The 18,469-nt window shown below is 44.3% G+C and overlaps 1 protein-coding gene across 3 annotated transcripts in view; it reads left to right on the top strand.

The window, feature by feature from the left end:
- Positions 1–1,081: 1,081 nt before the first annotated feature.
- SH3RF2 (SH3 domain containing ring finger 2) overlaps positions 1,082–18,469 on the top strand; it is a gene marked incomplete at its 5' end in the record, with an annotated part of 137,681 nt that continues 120,293 nt past the window's right edge. For all 3 annotated transcript variants that reach the window (XM_079704081.1, XM_079704082.1, XM_079704080.1), the window contains one exon: positions 1,082–1,459. In XM_079704081.1, coding sequence (XP_079560207.1) covers positions 1,082–1,459 — 378 coding nt within the window. The remainder of the gene's footprint in view (positions 1,460–18,469) is intronic.

Genomic DNA, 18,469 nt, shown 5'->3' with positions numbered 1-18,469 from the left:
GCGAATGCGTTCGCCCAAGCCCTGGCGCTGTGAGGACCGGGGATCTCTTCCTTGGAGACTCTCCTAAAGGGGAGACTTCTTTTCAGACATCCGAAAGGAAACTGTTTCTGGGACAAGGATGATTTTCAGAATACACACACACATAGGCGCACACACACACCTGTATATGCTGCTCCATCTTGGTTCTTGCAGGCTGTGACCACAATCCAGGATTCCTATCTGCTTCAGCTGAAACTGAGAACCATTGTCAAAGTAACAAAACAGGCTGTGCAACTTTATCATATGGGAGGGATATTGTCTCTGAGGCTAAGATAATCAAGGTGAGAAAAAAGAGAGAGAGGAAAGAAAGAAAAAAAGAAAAAGAAACTTCCAAGCCACATGGCCTGGAGTTGACAAAAGAATTTTTGAAAATTAGTTTCTAGTAGAAATGTTTCTTGTACATTGCTAGAACAAAATAATGGAGGAAGATGTATTGGGAAGGAAAGAATTCTACAACTACATGAGATTCAGATACATTTATCTACGTAAACAGTTTGTTATAGTGTGGTGCACAGCAGATAAACTTAAAGAAGGGGGGGAAAAGAGTAAATAGCTTCAGAGAAATTGCATCCTGAGGGGCCTTTCATTTGAGACCCAGATGGACTGCCTGAGGGCTTTCACCCTTGGAGCCCTGGCTGAGAGAGACGGGTGGCTTTGTCCCCTCAACAGGCCAGTTCTCTTTCCCCCTCTTGCCTTGCACACGGAGAGGCAATGAGTAAGTAGTCAGTGGCCGTGCTGACAGCTCCCTCACATCCGCCAGCAGGCAGGAGTCGAGGCTTATACCTGCTAGCACTGAATCAGAATGAGTCATCTGAAACTTGGGTGCGGGAGCAAAGTCCTTGTGAACTGCCTTATGAGACGCTGGCTGGATGTAGGTGGGATATACCTCTCCGAGCACTCACAGTTTTTTCTTCTCTTCCTTTCTCCTTCAAACTGGCAGGCATCCGGACACTCTCAAGAGGCAGTCTCTGCCCCTTTGGCTCAGCTGACCTGACCATGTAGACTTAGCCCCTCCGGGTCAGGACTGGAGTTTTAAAATAAAATGGATGATGTGACATTACTTGATCTTCTGGAGTGCCCCGTGTGCCTCGAAAAGCTCGATGTCACCGCCAAAGTCCTCCCTTGCCAGCACACCTTCTGCAAACCATGTCTCCAGAGGATTTTCAAGACCCATAAGGAGCTGAGGTGCCCCGAATGCAGGATCCTGGTGTTTTGCAGCATCGAGGCGCTGCCGGCCAACCTGCTGCTCGTGCGCCTTCTGGATGGCGTGCGCTCGGGCCAGGGCTCGGGGGGAGGGGGCTCCCTCTGCAGGCCTGGCGTGCTGACCTCACAGGACAGCAGGAAGAGCAAGACTCACCCCCGAGGTCTGCAGTACAGCCCTTTCCAGCTGGTGCCTAACATCAGAATCCACATGGATGGGGTAAGAAAGATCTCATTTGTTCCTACTGTGTCCACTTGGAGGTTGGGTTTGCCTGCACCAGCAGTTGGGGCTTCTGTTCTTTTAGTTACATTTCAAAGAGCCCCTGCGGAGGATTCCCTGGGGATAAGTTTCTGTGGGCGGTGATCGTTGTACTGAGACTTGGTGGAATCCTGAGCCTATCTGATCCACCCACAAATTCTTAGAATTGTTAAAGCTTCCCAGGTTCTCCCTGCTCCTCGTCCAGAAGGTGGTAGGACAAGGAAAGCTTTCTTGATTATATTTTTGGTCTTACATTTCTGCTGTTCTGAGGCCAAACCAGGGCACGGGAAATGCACAGAGGATGGGAAAAAAGAAAAACAAATCTAACTGCTTGTTGCTTTCGAGATCTCAAAGAAGTTTCCAAATGTCAGGTTTTGTTTGCATTTTACCCCGATCCATCTTTCCATTCCCAGTCATAAAGTGCCATGATGACAATGCTCATTCATAATGGTTCAAAGTTATCAAGACACTTAACTGCCCAAATTTCATGTGGGAAGGGAGCGTATACGTGGGTGGAGTGACTGACAGGAAAGGCTGGCTGTGAAGTACAATAGGTGTGTATAGGAGCCCCGCAGGTGTGTCTTACTTTACAAAATGAATAAAACATACACAAAGTGCACATCAGAGGCTGCAATTAAAAAAAAAAGAAGAGCCCCAGGAGAGCCCCGGGAGATCACCCAGTCATGCTTTTGGTGTTTGTAATGGGAATCGCTCTCTCCAGCCTTGTGGGCACATCCTCAGGACTTTATCTGACCTGGATATGGGAAGCTGGGTAAGGGGACATTTCAAGAGAAGGGCGTGGTCCTTGTGGCTCCAGGAGGATTATTTGCTGTCACCCTTGCAGTCAGTGTGTCCACGTGGACGTGGCAAGCTGTGGCTTGGGCAGCTGGCATACTTAGAAAGTCTCAGCCATATTCTGTGAAGTCCCACCTGAAGCAAGCTTTAATACTGGCAGCAGAGTCTCACGACTCCCTGCTGTGAAAGGCAGCAGAGGGTGGGAGGGTCTTCCCCGGATTCCTTCCCACTGAAGGAGAATAGCCTTGTGGTGTGCATTCAGGGCAAGTTTCTAAAGTATTCCTTCCAACAGCTCACCCCTCCTTGGGTTCCCTGCACCTTTAAGCCACCCATGCAGTAGGGGGTGCATGGAAACATTCCAAAATGAGAGCGAGAAGAAGCCGGGCATTGGTGTGATTTCTTCACTGCAGACTTTTTAGTGCCATTGGGCCTGTGTGCGTGAACACATTCCCGAAGAGGGCTTGGCGCCCTTGTTGAGGGCTTGGCGCCCTTGTTGAAGGCTCCTTATTAGCCCTAGGTGTAGTCATCAGTCAGAATCCACAGGCCTGGAAAAGGCGGGGTCAGGGTTGCGGAGCAAACTTTCTGAGGCAGGCTGTGTTTATAGAGCATTAGGTTCTATCTTGGGTCAGCAAATCTCCCTTTGAATTCCTAAGACCCAGCAACCTCTCCCCTCCCTTGCGCTGCAAAGTCTGACTTGCCTCCCCGAAGAGCAGAGTATCATCGATCACTCAGAGAGTGTCGGGGGACTGGGAGAAGGCAAGTCCCCTACCACCTTTGCATGTTTTTGTTCATGCTTTCATCTTTTTTCGATGTGGCTATGTTGCTAAGAAAAGGTAGCAACAGATGGATCCACAGCTACCTACTTTTTGAACCACAGAGGATTCCCAGTCCCCTCCCGGCATAGGGAGTTGTAGGAACTAGAGCTGGTCCAACGGGAGAGACAGCCAGTAAGATGCTGCGTGTCCCTGGAACTCTTTCACAAGGACCTGTCTCTTCAGACCAAGGTGCCGGTGATGGGGTTGTGCCCATCCTCTGAGCTGCACTGGAGTCCTGCCATGAGGCTGAAATGGAGAACCAAGCCGTTGAGGGCTCCTGCAGGACCTGGTTTAGTGAAGACTCTCTACAAGAGAACAGAGCTGGCAACCAGCCTGCAACTGCCCCCGTTTCCTTCATTTCCTGAGCTCACCTTTCTCCAAGTGCCTCGTGTCATCCCTTTTGCCTCTCTCAATGGGGATATGAACAAACTATTCCTGTATGTAAATACGGCTGTAATTCTGCAACCTGTTCTACTCCCCCAAATACAGCTACCTTTCCTGTAAGTGTGAAAGCGATCGCGTGTCCCTGGGTTCAGAGAATTGCGGATTATCTGGGAGGCCACATTGTTCTGAGAGGCAGAGGGATGGCCTTGCATCCTCAGTCAAACCCTCAACAACCTACTTGCCCTCTCAGCCTCAGTTTACCCAATCCAGTCAACACTTAGTAATACTTGCTACCTCTCTTCCTCCAGGAGAGTGTAAAAATTATCTTTACAACATACTCATAGCACCTTAGAAAACCTATGCCGTGTAAATGCAAAGCATCATCATTATCATTAATTTAAACCAGCTGTATGTCTTTGGGCAAGCCACTTAAGCTTGCTGGGTCTCAATTTAAAATTCTGTAAAATGGGAAAACATATTATAAAAAGAGAGAGCCACTGTGAGGCTTAACTAATGAGTGTTTGCAAAGCACTTTGAGATCCTTAGATGAAAGGCATTAGGAAGGTTGTTATCATAGTAAGCATTATTATTGACTGTTTGGTGTGCCCTGCCGTGCATGAGGCATTCTACAAAATACAACAGGAGCGATAGCCCTTGCAGGAGAGTGTAATAGGTGTTATTATTGAACTTGAGTCTATGATGAGTCCAGGCCAGGATAATACTAAGTATCAAGTACTACCCTAATACGGTATAAATAACCTGTTGTCACAGGGTACCATTTTCTAAAACACCTCTTCCAAAGGACTCGATGTTAAGGTTCATTTAACTCTCAAAGAGTTCATTTAACTTCCTGTCCAGCAGCTTTTTAAGCCCAAAGTCTGTTCTGCTCTCCTAAACTCATCGAAAACACAAGCTGATCAAGATGTTTTTGTTGGCTCAAAGAGGCCTGGTACTTTTTGTGCCAGCCAGTATACTAGGGTGGAACCAATAGTCACACTTCACGGTGCCAGCCAAGAGACAAAAAAATAATCCATTGTGCCTACCTGTCTAAAACCCTCCTAAGCCGATTGTGTAAAAAGAAAACTTGAGAAACGGCTGTAGGTTTCTACAGCACGCAATTGTTTCAAACCAACAGGGGAGATCAACAGACTCCTGGAGGGCCCGTGGCAGTGCACATCCCACCGGCTCTTATTCCTTCCCGTACTGAAGGTGAGCCAGAGGAACTTTGCAAGCCTTTGAGAAGATTATGGGCTTCTGTATAGCTGATCTCTCTTCCTCCTCCCTCTGTTATCCTTTAATAATATTTCTGAGTTAGAATAGGCAAGAGGGGCTTCCCTGGTGGCACAGTGGTTAAGAATCCGCCTGCCAATGCAGGGGACATGGGTTTGAGCCCTGGTCCGGGAAGATCCCACATGCCGTGGAGCAAATAAGCCCGTGCGCCACAACTACTGAGCCTGCACTCTAGAGCCCACGAGCCACAACTACTGAGCCCACGTGCCACAACTACTGAAGCCCGTGTGCCTAGAGCCCATGCTCCGCAACAAGACAAGCCACCACAGTGAGAAGCCCGCGCACCGCAACGAAGAGTAGCCCCCGCTCGTCACAACTAAACAAAGCCCGCGGGCAGCAACGAAGACCCAATGCAGCCAAAAATAAATAAATAAATTTATTTAAAAAAAAAAAAAAAAGAAAAAAGGCAAGAAAGCAGTGGAGATAAAATTTGCAAAGTTAGGTTTGAAAAATACCAGAATTCAAATCCTGATTCTGCCCCTTGATAGTTGTGTAATTTGGATGAATCACTTAAACCTCGGTGCCTCTAATTCCCCTTTTATAAACTAGAGATAACAGTAGTATCTACCTCATAGCGTCATTGGGGAGAAATAAATGAGACTGTTAATGTCAGTTAGCTCGTAGCACCACAACTGGTTCCTATTACAAGCTCAATAAATATGAACTGTTATTATTATTAAAGTGACTCAAGACTTTCCAGTCTAAATTACACAACATCTCTCACCCCCTTGTTAATCGAGTGTCCTCCAGAGATGGTCCTGGGTACTCTGATTTTTGGTTTGCTTTGTGTGTCTCCAAAGGATCCGGGGCCATGATTCAGGTGTGTGATTTCTCCCAGCATGCGCTGCCTTGGCTGCTCACTTCCAAGACCCTTTAGGAGCTAGGAGTTGATTCTAGGAGAAAACGTGCTACCCAGCGTCACTTCCCCAAATGGCAGGCTCAGCAGGACACCATACAAAGGGCAACAACCTGGTCCACCTCCGCAGCATCACCAGTTCCTCATTAAGGTCTATCTTTCCTTTCCCCTGCATCTCTCTATCCCCAATACAAACGTTGCCACCCTGGGCCTTGCAGGGCCGGACTCTCTCCCTTCTTTGTTAAACAACATGCCAACCACACACATTCCTGTCTCTCTTGCCCTGTCTCAGCAAGAACACACCTGCCACCTACAGCACAGACCAGGTGGCCGTGTCCTAGAAACTTTTTCAGCTGGTGTTGCAAGCAGCTGAGATGGCAAAATGAGGTCAGAAGGCACATGAGGGAATTGAGGCTGGGTAGAAACCAGAAGGCGCCCAGCCCCTTTTCCTGGGTTTCAGCTGCTGTGTCCTACGGCAGAGCTGTGACACAGACGGTGGTTTCTGCTAAATTTACAATGGGACTAAAACCATCCCAAGCCCCTGAAAACAGCAGGCAGATGCCACTGGGTCAGCAAGGCCTGGATGCGGCAAGTGGAGGAAGACATAAAGGTAGGAGCTGAGGTTGAGAAGTAAGGACACCCAGATGGTTCCCCAGCTCCACCCACATATGCAAACCTTTTAAAAAACCACATGGCCCCAAACTGGCCTTGCTCCCAACCCTCTCTCCACGGACCTCCTTCCTAGTTACAGTTCCCTCCCTTTTACTGATTAGTGTTTAAGGATTGTGGTCAGATGGAGCTGGGTTTGTGCTGGGATCCAATTACTTGTGAGCTATGAGGCCTCAGGCAAGTCACTTAACCTCCCTGACCCGCAGTTTCCATATCTGTGTAATGGGGATAATAATGGCGTACATATATCAGAAGGCTATTGTGAGATTAAAATGAGATAATGTATGTGAAAAGCTTAGTATAGTATGGTACATAATAGATGCTAATAAATGTTAAATAACAAAATTAACAATAGAGGAGAAAGTTTGGGGCACTGCATTTGCACCCACGCATAAACATGCAGAGACTTCTGTTAAAAAATTAAGCAAAGGGGATAGCAAAAGGACAGGGGCTTCACGAAAAGACAAAACTATAGTGATGAAAAATAGTGGTTTTCAGTGGTTACCAGGGGTTCTGGGTTGGGAAAGGATTATAAAGGGAGAGCATGAGGGAATTTTATGGGATGAAGGGGCTGTCCTGTATCCTGTTTGTGGTGGCAGTTAAATAAATCTGTGTATGTGTTAACATTCATAGGAATATATACCAAGAGAAAAAAAAGTCAATTTCACTCTATGATGATGTTTAACATAATATTTTTTAAAATGAAAGGGAGCTCTTATACATTTCTTTGAGTCTCTGCCTGATTTTTACCGGTCCCACTCTGATGTCCTATTTCGGGGAAGGATCTTACCATCATTTAAATGATCAGGGTAATTCCTGCAGGTGGGCTTCTCTCTGTTTTAGCAAACCATTCTATTACCTGCTTCAGTTTTCTCATCAGTTAGAGGTATCTGGCCAGTAGACAAACACAGCGGCTCGACCCCCAGTGGATGGCCCAGGCAGATGGCTAGGATAGAAGGTTCTCCTCACTCAACCTCAATTATCCAGCACATGCACTGGGGCATGTCACCTAAGGGATCAGTCAACGCATATTTTGTGTCATTTTGTTGCCTCTTAGGAAAGGTTGCCTTCCCACATGTCCCTTCATACTATAAAGAGATTATGAAATGAGGGAAAGTGCTGTTCAGCCCTTGACTCAGAAAGAGCATCCTCATCCATCTCATTCCAGGCACCATTACATAGCTTTGGGCTTAGCTGGGCCCAGCCCACATACAACTCTCTTCAATCTCATTATCTTCTCCCTTTCTTTCTTATTTTTAAATTCATGCTTATATGACAGTCTTTCACAAACTGTATTCTGTAAGCTATTAATGGATGTTCCATAAAGCTCCAGGGTCAAACAAACCTGGACTGAAACAGAGCCAAACATTTTTTCTTTGCCGCAGGACTTTTCAGCACTTTTAGCACGCTAATGAGCTGTGAATCTCTAAGTGGTAGAAAATAATAAGAAACGTTCCCAAATTTCTGTAACAGTGGTACTCCCCTCTCCCTCCTTTCATTAGTACCTTGAGTAGTGTTAATTGTCATGGAACAAATTTGGGGAAATGCTGTCTCATACTAATGCAGAGGTAGTTAAGCCCCCAGAGAGAACCTTTATTGTGGTTAGAGACTGTTGACTCATTCCAAGAAGAGTTTTAGGCAAGCTCTTGTCATTAGAAGATATTTTTGGAAAACTGTTTGAAACTCACTATCACCACCTTCTGCAGTATTTATTTAGCTTCTGTCAGTAGTCAGCTATAGGTACACTGGGAACCCACACAGCAGAGTAAAGATTCCACCTTCCCAGTGCTTACCGTCTCATGGTAAAACCAACTAGTTAGATACATGTGTCTAAGCATGCATAAATAAATATATATGTGAATATATGTGTGTGTGTATATATATATAACATATCCCTGATTTAAAGATATTATCTATTGTAAGATATATTATTTAGTTATAGCTCTTAAGGGAAAAGAAACATTACCATGTTAGATGTTCACTGTAAGATACATCCAATATTAGAAATGTTAAGATATGAAAAAAGGAATGTCTTACTGAAGAGTACATATTGTGTGATTCCATTTATATAAAATTCTAGAAATGGCAAAACTATAAACTGTAGTGATTTTTTTGGGTAATGCAAATGTTTTATGTGGTGGATATAGGTTTGTCTAAATTCATCAAACTGTACATTTTTAAAAAGTTCATTTTTGGTATGTAAATTATAACCCAGTAAAGTGATTAAGACAAAGAAGTCTTAGACACAAAAGATGATGGTTTATGAAAATGTCAGGCGAGGAGGTGGTTCAGTTTAAGGGAAATGAAGTTTGGCCAATAAAAAGAAACTTCCTACAAAAAATAGGTGTTTTAATGGTCAGGAAGGACATGGTCAAGGAATGAAAAAGCAGGGCATGTGGGTGCTAGGAAAGTCAGGGCAGGACAAGGATATCTTGAACAGAATGGAAGTTGGAAGAGAGGGAAAAGGAAACAGATGGAGTGGAGATGGGGTGACCTGTTACCTGCTTCAACACCACTGCTAGGAAGGCATGTGTCAATTACCCTGTAATAAAGTCTCTCTGCAGCCAAACTGCTTACCTGTCATCATGTGGCCTGATGGATTCAGTGCAGCCAAACAAGATACCTCTGCTCCAAGCAGATGGCTGAGCTCACTGGGTAACCGAGCAGGAGTCTCCACTTCACTGGCAGACAGAGCCACTCTTTTCCATTGAAATGGTCAGGTTACCTGACAACCCTAGCATGCAGGAACACGAGCCAGCACACCCAAAGCAAAGAGTAGAACACAGGACAAGGAAAGACAAGTCCATCTGTCGTGAGCTGCTTCCTGCAACTTGGGTCTGTGTCCGCCCCCAGGGTCACACCGTTCTAGATCCCCAGGTCAGAAACCAGGGCATTCAACAGACTGCTTCTAAGTGCCTGCTACGTGCCAGGCTCTGCCTTGAAAGCTCACACCATTGAAAGCCCATACCAGGAATGCTCATGGTCTCAGACGCCAGGACTCAAATAGCAGCTGAGTTCACCTCAGATCTCTGTCATTTTTCCAATCTTTTTTCCAAACACCAGCAGAACAGGCAACTTGTCCTGTGTCTCAATACTGGGCTTGGAGTACCCAGCCTACAACCTGGCCCAGATTAGGAACCCCCAAATATTTTTCAAATGGATGAATAAATAATGAATGTATTCATGTCTCCGGTAGACTTCATGGAATCATGGAATAACCCCTCATAATGCAGAAATGAACTCTTTATGGATAGAGCCATGACAAAGCTATGTGAGGAATGAGCAGCTTATTTTAGTAGGCATACTGAAATATTCTAGTTGGGAATCACCTTATTAAATACCTTTTTGGGTGACAAACAGTACTGTCCAGAAAACACAATGGGCCAGGTTCAAACCACTTAGCTCATGAATTGCTAACCCTAAGAAGATAGGAAATGCCTCTCCATATATGGCCAAACTCCTGCATCAGACACCACAAATTCTATGTGCTCCTTTGATCATGGGGGAAACACTTCATGTGAGTTAATTTACACTTAGTCCCAGGGATACCAGTGGCAGAAAAGATGAGGCAGTAGAAGAATTTGCCCCTGAGTTATGAGTTAAATTGACCTGGCCTCCTACATGAAGGGAAGGCAGTATTTCAGGTAGGAACATGGCCCCTGCACCTCTCATGCTGACAAACCTTCATCACACATGTATATAATGTATATAACATAAAGGTCGCCATTTTAGCCATTTTTATGTGTATAGGTCAGTGGCATTAAGTATATTTACATTGTTTTGTAACCATCACCACTATCTCCAGAACTTTTCATCATCCCATACTGAAACTCTGTACCAATTAAACAATAACTCCTCATTGCCCCGTGTGTGTGTGTGTGTATGTGTACATGTATGTGATTGTGTGTGTATATATATATATATATATACATATACATACACACACACACATATATATTTAAAACTTTTTTCTGAGTAAGAGGAATAGGTGTTTTAGTATCATTTTTAAAATATGTATTCCAGTTTTCTGCTGCTTCTGACCTTAGACTTCCAATGAGATAAGCAAACAAGATAATGCTGTGATTCAGGACAAAGGCTCTTCATAAATGTATACTGTCTGTGTGCTTCTGGGCAAGTTACTTAGTAATTCTGAGCATCGCTGCTACAAAATGAAAATAGGAAACTTAACTCATAGTGTTCTTGGGAGGAGTTAATGAGGCGATTCTTGTAAAGTACTTAGCACAGGGTCTGGACAAAGTAAGCTCCTAGTAAAGCTTAACTGTCTGCTTGCACTCATCCAGGTAGGTTAATCTCATAAAGTACTACTACACTGACTGTGGTCAGCCTGCTATTTTACTGCACTGAAGACACGGGGGTAACGGTGATCGTGGCATCACTTGGAGGATAAGTCAAGATAATTCTTGTGAAGTTCTTAGCACAGGGCATGACGCATGGTACTCCATGACAGTAAGTGTGAGGCATTATTATTTTTTCCTATGCCTCATTCATTCAACAAGCATATACAGGATGCCTTTTATGAGTAAGACCCTTTGCCAGGCTCTAGTGAAGAACAAAAGCAAATAAGATATGATCCTTAATAACATGTAGACATGGAAGAGACCCAGGAAAACTGACTAATTCACCAAAATGGCTGGAACCCTCCCTTAAAGAGCTCATGGTCTTTTGGGAGACATCCACGTAAAGTAATAATTATGATGCGGTTAATAAATATTAAACAAAGGACTTCCTCTGTCAGGCACTGGGTAAAGCACTTTTACCTACAGAATCTCACTTAATTCTTTCTACAACCCACTGAGATAGGTGCTACCATTTTCTCTACCTCACAAATAAGAGGCTTGTGCTCAGTAAATGTTCATATAAGAAAATACAATGGGAGAAAATGGCTGCAGATCAAAATTGAGCATTCCTGTATTTGTGTTTGGGGCAATTGCTGAGGTTGCATTTTTTTAAAATGCAAATGGTCTGATTCTTAACCATTCATAGAAACCCACGACACTGAGGATTGCAAACCTCAGAACACACTGAGAGGCATGTACATTGGGTGGTGAGTCCTGGCATCATGGTCCCAATGCTGCTGGTTTGGAAAAATGTGCCTTTTGGCTGCCATTCACACGCACAGCATGGAAAGCCAAGTGCAGAGGTGAGAGAGCTTGGATAGTTCACTGTGACTCTTCCCTGAGAGGCTAACAGGAAAACTTGAGCCTGGAGACAGGAGAAATAAGGCAAATACTCCCGGGGTGCCTGAAGCAAACCACCCCAACTGAGGGTATCAGCCACCTTCCAGTGTTAGAGAAGGCAAGTATGGAACCATCTGCCTAACTGGGAAACTGGCCCACGTGGCTGACTGCAACCCATCCTCTGGTCTCAGTGTAGCCTTCAGTCCTCCAGGAAGTCAGCTCTCTGTCCCAAATCCCAAGCCAGCCGGCCATTTGTTCCTCCTCAGACTCCCAGAGTCCCCAGTGCTACCCTCTGGCCTCGTAGCACACATAAGGTCCATGAGGTCAAGGAAGTGTCTTGTCTCCTCTGTACTCAGCACAGTGCCTGAAATGCAACCAGCATTCAATAAATATTGAAGTACTGAATGCATAATGTTGGCGATATTGCAAGACACTGCAGTTAGATTCAGAATCTTCAAGGCTCAGCAGCCCCTGGTGTCTCCCCCTGAGGCTAGAGGAGAGGAGACATCCCAGCCATCTCATCCCCAGGATCCCTTCCAGCCCGTCTTGTTGACAAGGGTGTTTCTTGACTCAAGGCCAGGTGTGCTAGGAATGGCACGTAAGTGCTTGCAGGGAATTCAGAGGTAATTGGGAGGTGAAAAAAGAAATCAGAGCAGAATGGAGCCAGAGAGAGAGGAGAACACCAATTGACTGGCAGGCGCAGCCCTCTGAACAGGTTGCCCTGGATTTGCAAAATTGAGGATGATACGGCCGCACACATAGAAGTGTTTTATTTGGTTGCCAAGGCAACACAGCAGAGTCAGTGGGCATGGAGCAGGAATAGATATCTGCAGAGCTGTGTTCCGGAAGGGTGATTGGCGGTGATATTAATGAGCTGCCTGGATAGGAGAAAGGCAAGGCTGACATAAACCTTATTTGGGACTTTTGCTTAATAAACAGGAATGGCAGAGAAATGGAGGGGAAGAAGAGAAAACTTCTCTTTCTGGCTTTCTGGGGAATCAGAAGAGGTAATCTACTGGACTTCCAGTTTCTCGTTGGAGTGGTTCCATGCTTGAAGGAAGGCGGAAGGGGATGATTGAAGAACAAAAGGAGATGGCAGTGTTTTCTTCCCCTTAAGAGATTATAAAAAGGACGCAGAAGCCCACATTTTAACAAAAAGAACATTTTCCATCTCCTCCTTTTACTTCCCTTTGTGTGAGAAAGGAAAAGAATTTGCTGTTAAACATGTTTCTTTTTATTTTGTTTTTATTTTCTTAAGTTTTTGAAACACTAAGATTTTTTTTTTTCACGACCATAAAACTTTGTGATTGAGACAGGTCCTGGGTTTTCTAACTTCTCCGTCTACTTGCTGTCCCAAAGCCTCGAAAATCAGGCAAACTCCAGCACGCAGAGTGCTTGTCCCGATTGCTTGGGCAAGGAGGTGGGACCAGAAGACAGAGAAGCCAGACGGGGGGTGGACATTATTTATTAGCACCTTAATAACTACAACTGTCACATAGCACACACCGTGTGCCAGACACTGTGTGAAATAAGCATGGTTTTCTTGAGTTCTCCCAACAGCCTTTGGAAGTCCATGGTGTTTTCTCATTTTACAGTTGAAGGAACTGCTAGGAAGTGGCAGAGACAGGATTTGAACCAGGTTTGCCTACATCCAAGGACTGGGCTCTAAATGAGATCAGTCAGGGTGACCAAGACAAGTATGGTGTTCCCTTGGCACCCCAGGGAGCCCTGCACCATCTGCCATTGCCGGTTGGTTCCTGTTGGCACCAACACCACCATTCTAATGTGGTTGATAAGCCTTCCAGAGCATGACGTAGTCTGTAGCCAATCTAACTCCATGCGCACGATATGCTGTGTCTTAACTGGATGCCACCTGGTCATAAATTTAAGGGTTTAAGCAGTAGAAATGAGTCTAAGTGGATGGAGAGGGAGACAAGAGAGGAGGAAATGGAGCCAGAGAAAAGAGGAGGGTAGGGATAGAGAAAGGCAGAAAAGACACATGGGAGATGTAGACGGGCAACAGAAAGCAGGGAGGAAGGAGGAGGAAAGGGAGAAGCTGATCAAGGAAGCAAGTGTGGGGGGGGAGGACTCCTTGGGGAGATATGTTATCAGGAGATATGGCAGGCTCTGAGCCAGAGCTGGTCTGCTTTTCTCGAAATATAAACAGAGTTAGATCAAAATATTTATGCTCCATTCCTTTCGGAAACCTGTCATCGGGATAGGCAGAATGGTCTATTAAAGGTGGAGAAAAATAGAGCCTGAAATTCAGGAAAGTTAGCTTCTAATCCTGTCTTAGCTGAGAACCAGCCTGGTGACATGAAATGTATCTGAGTGCTTCGTAAATGTAAGCAATCACTATGGCTATAGAAAAAGTTAGATTCTCTGAGTCTCAGAATTCCACCGTCTCAAATATTTTACAGAATATGCAAATGATACAGAAGTATTTGCATTTATGTTTTTTAAAAAATCTATATAAATTTAAAGATTTTCAGAGAAATAGTTACTGGTTTTGAACCCTTATGGTCTTCACAGGCCTGGGCTAAATACCTGCAAAAGCTTATTTAAACCACAGAGCAACATTGTTTAACAGCAGAGGAAATTGCGGTTCAGGAGTACTGAGTCGCTTGCCCAAAGTTACTTGTGTAGACTAACTCTAAGCCCACATTGTTTTTTTTAAATTTTTTAAAATTGAACTATAGTTGATTTATAATATTGTGTTAGTTTCAAGTATACAGCAAAGTGATTCAGTTATATATATATTTTTTTCAGATTCTTTTCCTTTATTGGTTATTATAAGATACTGAATATAGTGCCCTGTGCTATACAGTAGGACCTTGTTTTTTATCTATTTTATATATAGTAGTTTGTATCTGCTAATCCCAAACTCCTAATTTATCCCTCCCCTACCCTTTCCCCGTTGGTAATCATAAATTTGTTTTCTGTGTCTGTGAGTCTGTTTCTGCTTTGTAAATAAGTTCATTTGTGTTATTTTTTAAATTCCACATATAAGTGATATCATATGATATTTGTCTTTCTCTGATTTACTTCACTGAGTATGATAATCTCTAAGTCCATCCATGTTGGTGCAAATGGTATTATTTCATTCTTTTTTATGGCTGAGTAATATTCCATTGTGTATACATATCAACATAGCTTCTTTATCCAGTCATCTGTTGATGGACATTTAGGTTGCTTCCATGTCTTGGCTGTTGTAAATAGTGCTGCTACGAACATTGGGGTGCATGTATCTTTTCAGATTAGAATTTTCATCTTTTCCAGATAAATGCCCAGGAGTAGGGTTGCTGGATCATATGGTAGTTATATTTTCAGTTTGCTGAGGAACCTCCATACTGTTTTCCATAGTGACTGCACAAATTTACATTCCCACATGTTGGTGACTTTTTTATTCTTTAGTATTATTATTGCCCCTCTCCCTGCGTAGTTGTCCATCTTATTTCACTGGGAGCACCTGGTCCAGGATCCAGTTGCTTTTTGCTTAAACCACCCACAAATAAGCATAACAGGGTCTGTCCCAGAAAAGACCTCTGAAGTATCTCCACACTGGGATTTCAGGAAGAAATGCCACAGTCCTAGAGAATGTCTCTTGGGATCTCCTCCCTGTAAAGAGCCTCTAGCCATAACAAACCTTGCTAAAACAATAACAGGAATGCTGCTCTTGAAAGCACTATAGAAGACAAAATCTCTCTTTTTTTAATACTGTATGTTTGGGAGGGCGCACGTAACATTCTGTGGGTGCAAGGTAGGCTACTGGTATAAACTAAACTCAATGAAAGGAAAAAGCACTACATTCCAGTAATAATACCACTAGTAGGTACTCATTATACAAATATATATCGAGCGCTGTCACTATGCACCAGACAGTAAACTGGGCAGCAGGATATAATAATGAACAAGATAGACATAAAAGGTACACTCTACTGGGATTGATAAAAAGAAGAAAAAAGCCATGGTCATAGTTAGGTTACCCCCAGAATCAGACTCTGACATGAGGATTGAGTGCTCATAGATCATTTGGGAGGAATGAGGACATCGGTCGGGGAGTGGGAACATCATACAGGAGAGGGAGGTGACTAGTTAAGGTGTGTTTTGAAGCCACTCACCACAGTGGGCTACTGATGCTTTACCCCTTGGAAAAGCTCTAGGAAACAGTGTAAAACTCAGACTGAAGAATTATCCTGGCCAAGAGGTGAGAGATCTGGGGCATTTATACCTCTATACCTGTTGGCCAGTGGTTAAGAGCTACCCCAAGGGGCAAAGTATGTTCTAGAAGCTCAAGGGAAGGCTTCCAACAGAATTGCAGGTGCTGGCTATTGGAAGTGAAGTTGAGTTGCACAGAAATGATAAAGGGATCTGAGAAGATATGGGTGGAGCACCAACCATGTCACTTACATACATACGAAATAACCAAGATAATCACAAATTGTGCTGAGTGCTTGCTGTATAAACTAACTCTTATCTATACAAGGATATGAAATAGAGGATAAAAGGGAAGATCTTTGATCAGGGGAGGCATTGATGCTGAGACCTGAGTGATGAGAAGAGGGCAGCTCTGTGACAAGGAAAGAACTGGGTTCCAGCAATGGAGGACATCTTGAGCCTGATTCCAGATGGAACTCGCTGAGTTTGGGGAACCAACTGAATGCCCACTTGGCTGAGGGGTGATAAGCAATGAGGTGAGATGCATGAGAATAGACTTCAGAGGAAGGTCTACAGGGACCAAGAAACCATGGTCATGAAGGGGGCTTGGATCCTAGATGCAATGAGAAAGATTAAAGCAGGAAAATCATCTGACCTGATTTTCAATTTAATATATTACTTTGGCTCTTGTGTGGGAAACGAATTTCTGGGATACAACAGTAGAAACAGAAGATCAATTTTAAGTCTTCTGAATGGGTGGCCTGGACTAAGATGGCACCTGTGATGGAGAGAAGTGGATGAGTTTGAGAGCAAAGTTGGAAGTAGAAACAGTGGGACTTGCTGCATTTGGGCACGCAAATTGGACGCTTTATGTGCTACTAACCTTACTGAAAACTCACTATGCCAAGCACTTCCATTTAACTCTTGCAACTTCTGTGTGAGGCAAATACCATTACCTTCACCCCATTTTAAAGGTAGGGAGACTGAGGCTCAGAAAGATTAATTTGCTCAAGGTCTCACAGAGATCAAGAGACAAAGCTAGATGTGGCCATAGCTGGTGACCTTAAGGTGCTCTATGGTCTCACTAAACCCAAGAGGAGGTGGGGATTGGCCCACGTCACCCTCTTTGAATGTGTACCTCACTGTTCAACGGTGTTAAACCTGCAGGATGTCAGTCAGGCAGAGGGAAAAGCACAGGCATTAAAACCAAAAGACCTGAGTCTGAATCCCAGCTCTCTCACTGGCTACTGTCACTAGAACTCTCTGAGCCTCAGTTTCCTCCTCAGTAAGGTAGTAACATCTACTTCAAATGGTTGTTCTTTTTTAAAAAATTTTATTGAAGTATACTTGATTTACAATGTTGTGTCAAATGGTTGTTCTTGATATTATAATAAATGGAACCTTGTAAAGGCTGAATCTCCAGGTTGTCCAGACCCAACTCAGACCACCTCCCTGGGTGCCTCCAGCCAGGAACAGAATTGGGGCCACATAAGGCCTCCATCCTTGGGAGTTGTTTCAGGAGACTTGACTCTCAGGACTCATAGGGGCAGATTCCTTCAAAGGGGAAACTCATCCAAACAAATTCCTCCCATGACTCTGCCTGAGGCCCGACCTAGACTGGTGTTGCATAAAAGGCAGTCCTAACCCAAGTTCATCTCAGGCTTTCTTTAAAAATGTCACCTTGTAAGGAATCATAAAACACAGGTGCTGGGCTTCCTTGGTGGTGCAGTGATTTAAGAGTCCGCCTGCCAATGAAGGGGACACAGGTTCGAGCCCTGGTCCGGGAAGATCCCGCATGTCGCAGAGCACCTAAGCCCGAACGCCACAACTACAGAGCCTACACTCTGGAGCCCATGAGCCACAACTACTGAGCCCACGTGCCACAACTACAGAGCCCGTGCTCTGCAACAAGAGAAGCCACCGCAATGAGAAGCCTGCGCACTGCAGCGAAGAGTAGCCCACGCTCGCCACAACTAGAGAAAGCCCATGCGCAGCAACGAAGACCCAACACAGCCAAAAATAAATAAATAAAATAAATAAGTTTAAAAAAAACCCACAGGTGCTGAGAGCTGAAAAGGACCATAAAAAACCATCTGGCCCAATGTCTTCCTATGCAAATGTGGAGTCTGTGCTTAGCGAGAAGAAAGGACTATCCAAGGCCACACAGTTTGCCAGTGAATAAACACTGGGACCAAACTCTGGGCATTCTGAATCTTGGCCTGAGCACTCCGTATTTTAGCTGCCTTGCATCTTGCCCAGGCCATTGTAGTGAGTTTGTTGGGCTTGGGTCAGAGGCCTCCAAACCAGATTGCAGCATAAAGAACTCCTTTAGAAACGTGAGCACATTCAGATCATGTGTAGTGTTTTGCAGCATGGCCTGGTGAGGGCACTTTCAAACCTCTGGCCCTCAACTGCAATCTGGGCTGAAAAGCATATAAGCATTTACACGGTCTCACGGTTTATGCCAATTTTGAGCCTCAAAAGGCAATTTCCAAAGACTCAGGGGTAAAGAACAAGGGACAAACTATACAGAGAGACAAAGAATAAAACTAGGATGGCAATGAAAGAAAAATCTTTCCAGTGTAAAACAAAAGGTATGAAAGAGATGAGCCTGGAATTGGTATCGAGTGGCTCTAATTTCATGGATATTGTTCTTTAGAAGCACTTTGTTATGCAGCCATTTGCCCAATCCCACCTGCTATTTCGGTTTTGTCTTTTAAATATTTTAAATTATTTCCAAAGAATAGAAAAACGATTGCTGGCTCAGAGGGGATGAATATTTTTGAGACTCCTGATACGTAATGTT

The sequence above is a fragment of the Hyperoodon ampullatus genome (genome assembly GCF_949752795.1).
Source record: "Hyperoodon ampullatus genome assembly, chromosome: 4".
NCBI classification, from domain to species: Eukaryota; Metazoa; Chordata; class Mammalia; order Artiodactyla; family Ziphiidae; genus Hyperoodon; species Hyperoodon ampullatus.
The sequence above is the reverse complement of the archived record's forward strand: the minus strand, read 5'-3'. Positions and strand labels throughout refer to the sequence as shown.